We start from the raw sequence: 11987 nt of genomic DNA, 5'->3' as shown, positions 1-11987 counted from the left end.
ACCACTCTCTGGGTGTGGCCCTCCAGCCAGTTAGTGACCCATTTGACTGTGTAGGTGTCGACGCCATAGTCCCCTAGTTTTTTAATGAGAATGGGGTGAGAGACAGTGTTGAAGGCCTTCCTGAAGTCCAGAAAGACTACGTCCACTGCTACCCCTGCATCTAAGGATTTTGTGACCTGGTCATAGAAGGCCACCAGGTTGGTCTGACAGGACCTGCCTCTAATGAACCCCTGTTGGTTGCCCCTAAGCATAATCTCCCCTGCTGGCCCCTCGTGGACATGCACCAGGATAATTCTCTCAAAAAGCTTACCCAGGATCGAGGTAAGACTAACTGGCCTATAGTTTCCTGGGTCCTCCTTTCTCCCTTTTTTGAAAATGGGAACCACATTGGCCCTTTTCCAGTCCTCTGGCACCACACCAGAGCACCATGAATGCTCATAAAGCCGTGCCAGGGGTCCTGCAATGACCGCTGCTAATTCCCTCAGTACTCTGGGGTGGAGATCATCAGGACCTGCTGATTTAAATATGTCCATCCCTCCAGAAGTTCCCTGACTAGGTCCTCACTGACCCTAGGCCTGGGTACGCCACCCCTGGGGCCTGAGGGGGTCCCGGTGGATGGGCTGATCCAGTCCCTGCTAAGGAAAATGGAGGCAAAGAAATTGTTAAATAGGTTAGCTTTGTCATCTGGTGTGACGACCAGATTTCCTAGTGTGTCCTGCAGAGGCCCCATGTTACCCGGTACCTTCTTTTTACCCCCTATGTATTTAAAAAAGGACTTTTTGTTGTCCTTGATCCGGGTAGCTAGTTCCAGTTCCATCTTTGCCTTGGCCTTCCTGACCACCCTCCTACAGCCCCGAGCAACTGAGGTATAGTCCTCTGTGGTGATGGCCCCTCCCTTCCATTGGGTGTACACCTCCCTGTTAGCCAGGAGACATTCCCGTATGCTTTTGGTGAGCCACGGGGGCTTTTGTGCCCTCTTCCCCCTTTGATCCTTGTTTGATCCTTTGATCCTTTTTGGAGAGGGTTGGCAACAACCTCCTGATACAAGTGTTGGATAGGCCAGCTAGGGGCCTTACTTGGTGGCTCTTCTTGACCTGGTGCTCACAAATGGAAAAAAATGGTGGAAAATATAGTAGTGGATGGCGACTTGGACAAGAGTGACTATGAGATGATTGAGTTCAGGACCCTAAGAAAAGGAAGGAAGGAGAGCAGAAGAGTAAGAACCTTATACTTTAGAAAAGCAGACTTTGACTTGCTCAGGGAACTGATGGACAGGATCCCCGGAGAGGCCAGTCTGAAGGGGAGATGGGTCTAGAACACTTGGATGGACTTTAAAGAAACCTTACTGAGTGCACAAGAACTAACCAGCTTGATGCACAGGAACATTAGGAAGTATGGCAAAAGACCAACTTAACCAACGGGCTACCCAGAGAGGGTGTGGACTTTCCATCCTTGGAGGTTTTTCAGACCTGGATAGATAAAACCCTGCTGGGATGATCTAGTTGAAGATGGTCCTACTTTGAGCAAGGGGTTGGACTAGATGATCTCCTGACATAGGTGACATGTCGTGGGGGCACAGAAAGGTATGTGACACCCCTGACAGGGCCGCTGCCACCACCGGTGTCTATGGGAGCTTGCCAGCTACACCCCCACTGCTGACAGAAGCACCTGTGCGCGCCCTCCCAGACTCAGGAGGCACTGATCGGCCATGCCTCCTGAGGTCCTTTCCAACTCTAATTTTTTACAATTCTGTTTTTAAGTAATATAGGCAGCTGCCTAGGCCAGCAAATTGAAGGAGATAGCAAAAACAGTGTGTATACACTTCCCACATGCTCATTAGGGGCTACCTTATAAGTTTGAGCCTATGCAAAAGCAAGCAGGACAGCTACAGTGCTGCGGAGCCACTGGAGTCTCTGGTATCCCCACTCCCCAGGTCCCTGGTACGTTAAAAGGGAGGGTGGCAAAAACAAGCCTTTTACCATTCCCAGCAGAATCCATTCAGGCTTTCCAGGCACGTGTGTCTCTAGGCTGGGTCCCTTGAAGCATCCAGCTTCCCTGGCCACAGGAATCCAGGCAAAGTTATCTTCAAAACCTTGCCTTAGACTCAGTAAAGGTTTGTCAGTATAAAGATATTTTGAATTAAAGATTTCTACGCTCTATGAAGAGATGTTTTCTTACAGAAGCATGTCTTGCTGTAGAATTTCCAACCATCTCTAAACATTATGGACAATTTAAAATGCCTAGAATTCCTAAAGCCAGATTTCAAACAGACAAGATGCCTTAGCTGTCTGTGCACACTATACATAAGTGCACACAAATAGGAACTTATAAAGATGGAGGTGGGCAACTGTGCCCACAAATGGGCATGTGGGTACACGGATGTCACTATTTACATGCACAAATCCAGATGCATGTGGGCAGCTATTTTTTGAGGTATTGACTGAAGTGCACCTGTGTATGACTATTTGGCCTTCTAGGTCAGTAAATGCAGTTGATAAATGTCCTTTTAGAGGGATGAGCTTTTTTCTTAGAAGTGTTGATATTCTCTGAGTAACTGCATCAGGAAAAATATAAGTATTGCATCAGACAGAATCACACCGCACATTTGTTGTGCTCAATTTATGCCTAATCAAGGCAGTACAGAAAGCTTTCTGCTTTTTGTGGGTTTTGAAGATTTCAGTACCATGACAGAGACACTTTGCAGGCTACATAACTGGATCTATACCTTTTATGCAATAATCCAGGTTGAAATAAGAAAAACGATATTTTTATTTCCATGCCCATTCCTTCAGTAGTAGAACATTGCACCAGGACAGGGTAGGACCTCTTATCATAGGAGCCCAAATCCCTATTTAGCAAAGTAAAAGGCTACACACAAGATTTCATTATCCTCTTGAATTCTATTCCACCCATTTCCCCCCCACTTTCTCACTTACATGCTATATTTATTCAAAATCTCTGTCACCTTGACTCTTTCCTCTTTATACTTATTCTTTGGCACACACATACCTTTTTATTCAAGATCTTTTTGCTCTTACTCTGTCATTACGTAATGCAAATTTACCAAAGCATTCAGTGGCCATGTCTACATGAAATACTGACTGCACAGTTGTTACTCCAGTCATTTAGTACTTGCATACCCGAATACTAAATGACTGTGCAGTAATCGGCGTTTCTGCACAGTAGCATCCCCGCATGGCTTCTTGACAATGCTACTGTGCAGTAGTAAGTAGCTACTGTGCAGTAAGCATCTTGTCTAGACACCACCAATAGTATTCACTTTGTACTAGGGTGAAGCACTACAGATAAAGTTCTAAAAACCAAGACATAGCTGGGATGGAAAGAAAAGGGAATGAGCACACTGCAAAAAAGTCTAACTTGACTTTGGGTAACATTACTCAATTATTTACATTTAATTATGGTACCCATATCTTGTTGCTCATATTTTATCCCTAAATTGACAAGTGCACAGAAAAAAGCGCATTTTAAAGATAAGTAGGGAAATAAGATCACCCTGATCACAGACATGTTACAGCTATATTTCTCGCTCAAGAGCACTGGGTTTGCTAAAATAAGTTAATCAGCCTTCTGCTCATATTGGGCTACTGCTCTTATTTTAAAATCTATAGTTACCCCAATTATTGTAGATTCCCAACCACTGTAGATTGGAAAAAGTCTAGCTCTCAAAGGTCAAAGTATATTGTACTTGTTTCCATGTTTTCTTTATTAGTGCAAACCAGATTATAGTAAGACAGAAATTTCTATAAACATCTCAGTGAAAAAAAACATAATTGTTAAATATAAAGGTCTTTTTTTAAATTATAGATCAACCTCTTGAGACAATACACACATCACAGTGCAACATGCTATGGCAACAAAACCATGCAAAATATAGGGGTTTTTGTTTCAAATTGTTTGCTTACATCATTGCTATTTAGTTATTTTTAGTGACTTTGTCCCATCAAAGCCAAATTAATTCCTGAATTTGCAAAATAATACACTAAATAGATATTGCAGGAAGCCTTTGCCTATAACAAAACATCAAATGATTAGTTTTGTTTTAGCATGTGAGATACCCCCTCTGGATATTTTTGTTTTTTCTCTTCACATTTTGTTTGTTTATAAGATAAAAAAAAAATTATCTAAAGGGCTAAGACAAATATTCTTGAGACTCATTATACAGGAAGCAGTTTCTAAGAACTTCTCTTCCTCCTCTAGGATCTAAAAACAAAAACCATGATCTTTGCTGAAGCTCTTATACTTTTCATTTCAACACACAGTGGTCCATTAACTGATTGTCACAGAAAAAGCCACAAACACACACACGCACACACACAGAGCAGCATGAACTGCACAATTCAACAGACAATGCAGACAAACTTGAGTAGAATCCAAGATCTTTCTACCTCTTTTCATAACAGGTTAGTGCTCGCCCTCAGTGTTGGTGTACAGTTTTTATGGCATGGGAAAATAGGGATGTTTCTGCCCTATAAAAATAAATGTGTTGAATGCTTTAGTTTGAACTTGCACAATGTCAAAAAAGATCCAAAGACACTGGAGAGAGAGAAATAAAAAGAATCCCATAAGAGAGGACAGCAGTGGAACTCACATCTAGTGGTGAGGAAGTGGTCCAATGTCCATTTTTTACCTTAGTGCAACATCTTTAAAAAATAAGTTCTTACTTTTCAATGAAGAAGAAAAAGAGCATAATCAAAGAATGTAGACAGGAACGTTGACTGCTTTTACGTCCCCTTAATGACATCCAAACAAATTTTTTGTACAATCATAAGCATCAGCTACTTAGCAGGCACATTTGCTTCTGAGACGATAGACTAGACTTGAGAGACATTGAGGGGTATTTGTTATGGGTTATTTTCTCCCTGTGACCCATTATGAAAATGGACAAGAGCCTTTCTTGGAAAAGAAAGCAAAGACAAAAGGAAAGAAATCCAGTGTGTTAAAAATGCAAATGTCATTTGGTGATGCACTAGGAAAGTAACAATATCAAACAGGTTTTCACAGGTCCCCTTAGCTTAATTAAAAAAAACAAAACAAAACAAAACATGAACACACAGAGTGAATTAACTCCATATTCTAGGGTGAAGTTCATGCTTCTTAGTGCAAATGGCATGGCTTCCATAGGTCCATTCCTTCTTTTATGGCAACAGTAATAGCCTTCATTTTTTCTGAGGTCAGTCGGCAAAAGGATAGGGAGGGTGTAAAGAATGCTTAGTATAAAGCTGTCATTTCTATGTAAAGTTGTGAACTTGCATGAAGGCAACAGCTTTTTCTGCTGTCGCAGAAAAGAAAAGGTGAAGGAACTGGGTGATGAAGGGACAAGGGTGTTTCACCAGGCATGTTATTCTTCTAAGCCAATAAACTTACCACATTGCGTGTGAATTTCTCAAAAGATGTTCGACGATCCAGTGTGTGATCCAACTTAAATTTAAAAACAGGGAGGAGGAAAGAAAAAAAAAAGGAAAAAGAAATGAAAATAAAAAGAAAGGCCAGAAAAAAATAAAGCAGAAAAGAAGGAATGATGAAACGATGGACTGCAAAACAAAGCTCATGTACAAATCAAGAAGCAAAAGTAGATATGAAGCTGCTAGTGAATGCCAACTTGTATAACAGCAGATGGGTAAAGCAGTTAGAGTACTTGATTTAACAAAAGAAAAAAAAAATGTCAGGGGAACCAAACTGGTTTGAGTTAAAAATAAAACTGAAAATAAGAAAAAAAATAATGAAGTCCACAACTTGGGTTAATGAACCAATATTTGCAAAATTTAAGGACTACATATATACAGTAGTAGCTCTTTGGCATTTTTCAGTATTTTCATATTATAGGGAGTTTAGACATCAATATTTGAAAAACATCATAATAGTGTTTCCACATAATCCTCAGGCTGTTGTTTTGCACAGCATGGGATTCTGGAGTTCATAGCTATCATATTAGTTCTACTAATAATAATGGGCCAGATTCTGGAAGCACTGAGCTCCTTAGTAATAACAATTAGAATTCATCGCTCACTGAGTGGAAGAATCAGGTCCACTAAAAAAACAAACAAAAACATTGTTATTGAAATTTGAATGGTTTCAAAATGCCTCACATTTTAATATTTAGGACCAACCTTGCAGGTGCACTATTAGAGACATGCCTGTGCAGAACTTACTGCATGTTCTGGGCCTGTAAAATGAATGTCACATTAAGGGTATAAATCTTTTTCTGAAGGAATGTGGCATGATCTGATTTTCTTTTTAGATTTCTAGCCTAAATAAAATGAATCATGTAAAGTGGAAAAAAGAGAACTCCCAATGATTGAAATTAAGATCACTTGGCAACAAATTTAGTGGCTTTGGAAATGAAAATAACGAAAATGGCAATTATTACATAACCTTGGAAATAAAAAGACTGCTCTGTTGAGGTCTTATTTTATTTTTTTAATGTATTTATAAAAATACCTTTCAATTTAAATTGCTTGGCAACAGAAAGAGCAGGGCTATGTGTATAAATAAAAACAGGTCTTGTATTTAACTTATTAAAACATGCACACATGCAGGAGATATACACATGTATATATCTGGAACTACTGTATGCATGTGACCTCCAAATAAACCAGCCTAGTCACCTACCAGATATCCAGGTATACTGCCATGGGAGAGAGAAGACCAAGGATTGTAACAAACATAAGCACCACTTTGCGCAGTGGCAGTACAAAGGCAAGGTGCACCAATACCTTTTTCTTGGCCTGTAGCAGCTCCTGGTAGGCACTGGATCGTATAAAACGAGGATAGGAATCACTTTTCATCAGTTTGTAAATGTGCTCCTAAAAAAAGAAATATACCCAGATACAGACAGAGATTTTAAAATGAAATTTTGAAAATCTTTTCTTAAATTACAGCAATTACTGTCCATAGAAAACAACTTTTTAAACAACTGCAGGTTAAATGGTTAATTGGTTTGAGTTAATATTAATTTTAAAATGATTTTTTTAATGAAACGTAGTACCTGATATTTTAGGCAGTTTATTTTTGTTCCAAGATAACTTAACAACCAAATAATTAAGCCTTATGTACTGGCTACACTTAAAAACATGAGTTTAAAGTTATTGGTTATTTGGCTAGACTCCTACCTGCACCCTTAGGTGAAGGAGAGAAAAAAAAGAAAATGAAATTGAATCTAATTGAAAAATCAACCTATTTATTTACAGTGCTGAGTTTTTGCAGAGAGGCTAGGCAGGGAACTAGGCCTGCACATATCTGCTTATCTCTTCACAACTGGTTTATCTCATCACGCCTCAAATCATCTTTCAAAGGATCTTGCGGCACTGCAACCCTGGTTTAGCATCACTGGTATAGAGTGCAGACATTACATTTAGATCAATCTAGCTAGGGTTAAGTCAATCTAAGTGCTAATCTGTCAAACATATGGAGAGGCTAAATTGGGCAAAAAATGGTCAGCCTGATCTACATTAGCTCAGCTAAGGAGGTGAGCTAAGTTAGATGGTGAATGGGTTAGCCTGACCTAGTGAACATCTGCACATGTTCAGAACACACTTCTGGGGCTAGGAAAACCCCAGGTCAGCAATCTTCCTACCTCCCCAATCATGGCCAGACTATTTTTCTCCCTCCACATTGCCCCATCTCCAGACAGATACCCCCATGGACTCACTACCCCTACCCCTCACCCCAAATTACTTAGACTGGGTTCCTGGCATGGCTAAAGGCACTGGTGAGAATGTGCACAAGCCACTCCTGATCTATTATCACACAGCTTAAAGTAAGCCGCATCATCATAGATCAGGTGCAACAAATGTCTTCACGTGCCCATAGACATGTGACCCCTGACTCAAAGAGCATAAAGCCTGGGTAGTTATCAAATCTGCACAAAGATAGAGAATGCTCATAAATCAAATCCAGGAGGAATGCTCTAATATCCAGAGTAATTTGGTTTTTATCTGGGAATAGTTTTATGCAGCAGAGTGCAAAGGCCCTGGTCAAAATCACCATGCTAGATATTTATATAGACTACTGTTTCTCAACCTGTTTAACTTACTTTACAAAGTACAGTATTTTCATACTGCAGGTTTTGATTTTTCCCAGTTGGGATAGGATGATTTACAAAAGCCAGTGTTCATGAAAATATTTCATTTTAAAATAAAGCTCAATGCAGCCACCCTTTTAAAACTTTTCCTTTTTTAAGCTCCATTTAACAGACTACAGCATCTGTACTCTTAAGTCTGATGCAATAGGGTAACTTGTAACTGTTAGTATTGTATACTGTTCTTTTTAAGCTTTAATACAAGGTTTCATCTCTGTTCTAAGTTTTATGCAATAACTGGTAAATGATAATAAAGAAAAGGACAATTATTACATAATCTTGGAAATGTGAAAGACTGAACCGTTGGGGTTTGGTTTTATTTTTTAATGTATTTATAAAGTTTTTGCTTGCCTAAACAAATTCAATTATCTGAATGGCTGATCATAAGGTGCCAGATAATCTAGGTAAAAATGCTTTTAATATTATTTCAGTTTTAAAACTATAATGTATGTGAAAACTCTGAAAATTAACCATGACAATAAGACATCTTCTGAGCAACTGAATGTGGATGTGGGGTCAGATCCATTCTCTTTTATAAGATCTGATGCATTTTCCCCTCACTGTAATGAACCCATGGTGACTCCCAGATCCCAGGTCAAGTTGGTAAAGATGAGTTAAAAAAATGTACCTGTAAACTATTTGCATATGATTTGGACACACTGGGTGTGTCCAGATGTTCATGGACATTTGGTTTCCCCAGGAAAAGTAACGGTGATGCACCTTGCACTGCTACTTCTTGTCCCCAGGAAATGCCTGTGCCATGCACACTTTGGCATGAGGCAAGTTATGCTGGTGGGGTAGGGGAGGATGGGGCCAGCACTGGGATGGCCCCTGAATCCTTATCTAGGGTCCTGGGGGCCTGCTGGGGCTGCAGTCATGGTGATTCTGCCATGCAGAGCCTGGCTGGCAGCAGAGCGTGACTCTGGGTGGGCTAGCTCCACTTTTCAGCAGTGTGCACTGGCCAAGTGTATGTTGTTCCACGTTTTTTTTCCATGGTTTTCCTGACCCCTGGACATCCAGGGATAAAAAGAACCATAGAGGAAAAAAAACAGCACAGTACACACTCAAGCAGCATGTCCTTGAAGCGTGGAGAACACTGGACTGTGCAGTATGTAGCTCTGTAAACGTGCCTGCAGCACCACATGCCACGTGACCCTGCTTATCTGGATGTGCCCACTGAGTTATCAGCATGGAACCCCATGATGTTATTTTTAGAGCATCACTGCAGAGAATAAAGTTACAAGACTGGTATGAAACCCTGAAAGCTGTCAAATTCAAGGCTGAGCAAGAAGCTATCAGAAGCAATTGCAGAGCCAAGGTTCCCCTGTTAAACAAGAGTGCTGAATAAAGACCATAATGTGCTCAATTCAAGACAGGGCAGATTAGGTCTTCTCTCCTTTCCCTGAGAAGCATTAACTGCCAAAACTGGATCAGATGAGTAGAGTTCTGTGAAAACCATACCTTGCAAAAAGACTACATAAACAGTGAAAAACTAGGAAGATTCTGGAGATGTTAAGTCTCTTTTCCTTTAAGGATTCCAGTGCAACTATCTTTACTTTTAAATACATCAGAGCTATACAGTCTCTAAGCATCCAGTTTATGCCTTTGTTTTATAATTGCTGACATTTTAATCTCCAAAGGTTCAATAGAGTCAAGCAGTCACATGCAGACTATCACAAAAGAACATATATTATAGTTCACTTGAAAAAAAATATGTTGTTTTTTTCACATTTTTGTAATCTAAAACAAAAGGCACTGTGACTAGAACTGAGCTTTTTTTTTTTTTTTCTTTTGGCAAATAGGCTACTGGACATTTATTACTGTGAAATAATTTATGAATTTGGGAAGATTCCAGGTAGAAAAAAAAATTGGGGTTTAATTCAAAGAACCGCCACAGAGAAAAGCAGTGGTAGTATTCCCTTCAATTCAATAGCCTACTAGTTCAAATCCTCACTCAAGCTTGGATCTCCCCTATCTTAAGCCTCTCTTTTGCCTGAGGGTTCAAACCTACTTCTTCCACTTCTGGTAGAGTGGCCAAATTACCTAGTTACACAATGTTCTGAGCTGGGTATTTTCAATCTCTTCACTTGATACCATAGCACTTCATATAAAAATAGTTAATTGTTCAGTGGAGCATGGACTGAAAATCAGGTTCCCCCCACTTCTGCCCAATGAATGTCCTAACCACCATGCTACATATTTATTCTGTCTCAATGCCTATTTAAACAGTCTGCATCAAACTGGAACAATTCCAACTGGTGGATTTAAGAGAGACCCACTTCAGAACACTTCAGCGGAGAGGCAGAAACCCCCATTTCAAACACCAACTCACAATTAGTCCTAGACTGGATTTGGACTTGGTTTCTTACCTTCCAGTAGAATGCACCCACCAATTAATTGTACTCCAACCAGCCTGCACGTCTCACTACCACCCTTGTGTGTGGGAGGGCTCTGGCCTGGTCAGCATGCACAGCTTCCAGGTGGGGCCACTGCTGCCACGAGACCTGCTCAGCTTCCCCAGCAGGTAGGGAAGTGGCAGCAGTGGGTGTGCAGGGGAACTGCAGCTGGGTTGGAGCACAGAGCACGGGGCTGGTAGAAGAGCAGACCCCGGGATCCACACCCAGTGGGGTGACCAGAGCGGAGTATGGGTAGGCAGGATGTGGATGTGAGTATGTAGGGTGTGAAGGAGGGTGACAGGGGTGTGAGGACCCCCCCCCCCCCACATTCCCTCATGGTGCACAGCCCCCACCCCAACAGCAGCAGGTGGCAGGCCCACGGGGTGCTCATGGCCCACACAAGTGCTGCCATCTGGTGGGGCACCAGCCAGTTCCAGGAGCTGCATGGGTTGGTAGGGAGTGGAGCCAGGCCAGCCCACCTTTATCGCACAGGGCTCCCTGTGGCTCACATGTAGCTCCTGGCACTCACACTCCACTGGGGGGAAGCCCTGCATGATGGAGCCAGTTGCCTTCCCTGCTTCCTACCACCACATGCAGATGTCAAGACTCTCTTGGGAAGCAGGAGGCAGGGCTCCCATCCACTTCTGGCAGAGTCCCAGGAGCTGCAGGTGGCATCAGGGAGCAAGGAAGGCAGCTGGCTCCATCACATGGGGCTTGCCACTGGGGACATGCAAGGGTTGGAACCTGTATATGTGCCATGGGGAGCCCCACATGATAGAGGCAGGCTGGCCTGGCTCCACCCCATGCTGCTGCATGTAGCTCCCAGAACCGGAATATTTAGGTTGCAGTCCTTGCCTCTGTGAATGACTAGTTCATCATGCAAAGTAGAACAGCATCATCAAAAGACAGTGTGTGCATGTGAACACATGTGAATACAACATATTTCCTTTTGCCCCAGAATAGGACATTCTCCTGGGGGATGTAAGTCCAGATCCCTTCAGGCAGAAGAACTGAACTTGGTGGCCCACATCTTGGATATATACATAGCCAGTTACATCGCGGGTAAATAATACCACTACTGCTGCCATCACTACTACTACATTTATAAATTTAGCACTTTGCTACCATTTTTTTTTACAAGTGCCCCAAAATTAAGCATTTTACAAGGGTTGAAAATGAATATTTCATTTAACACAAAAACATTTTAAAACATTGCCAAGATATTTGTGTTTTGGTTCAAATCAAACATTTCCCCCTTTCCTCTTCCCCCTCCATCCCTGCTTCATTTGCCAAATCAAAAAAAAAAAATCACTGATATGCACAGCCTCATTTCTGATTGGAAGCATCTGTCTGTTGTGTCTATGAAAAGCACAACAAGACCATATTTGTATTACTAAATTGGTCCCCAAGATATAAACTGTTATATATTTATGGGAAAGAAAAGCTTGTTAAAGCCATGCTCACAGGGTTCTTTATACCTAGAGTATCACTCT

At 41.4% G+C, this 11987-nt stretch overlaps 1 protein-coding gene across 1 annotated transcript in view; it reads right to left on the bottom strand.

The window, feature by feature from the left end:
- Positions 1 to 11987, bottom strand: part of RGS7 (regulator of G protein signaling 7) — a 521147-nt gene that overhangs the window by 20372 nt on the left and 488788 nt on the right. The window contains exons 16-17 of the mRNA XM_014523762.2: positions 6735 to 6824; positions 5386 to 5439 (exon numbers count right to left, since the gene is read on the bottom strand). Coding sequence (XP_014379248.1) covers positions 5386 to 5439; positions 6735 to 6824 — 144 coding nt within the window. The remainder of the gene's footprint in view (positions 1 to 5385; positions 5440 to 6734; positions 6825 to 11987) is intronic.

Source organism: Alligator sinensis, unplaced genomic scaffold (assembly GCF_000455745.1).
Source record: "Alligator sinensis unplaced genomic scaffold, ASM45574v1 scaffold127_1, whole genome shotgun sequence".
NCBI lineage: Eukaryota > Metazoa > Chordata > Crocodylia > Alligatoridae > Alligator > Alligator sinensis.
The sequence above is the reverse complement of the archived record's forward strand: the minus strand, read 5'-3'. Positions and strand labels throughout refer to the sequence as shown.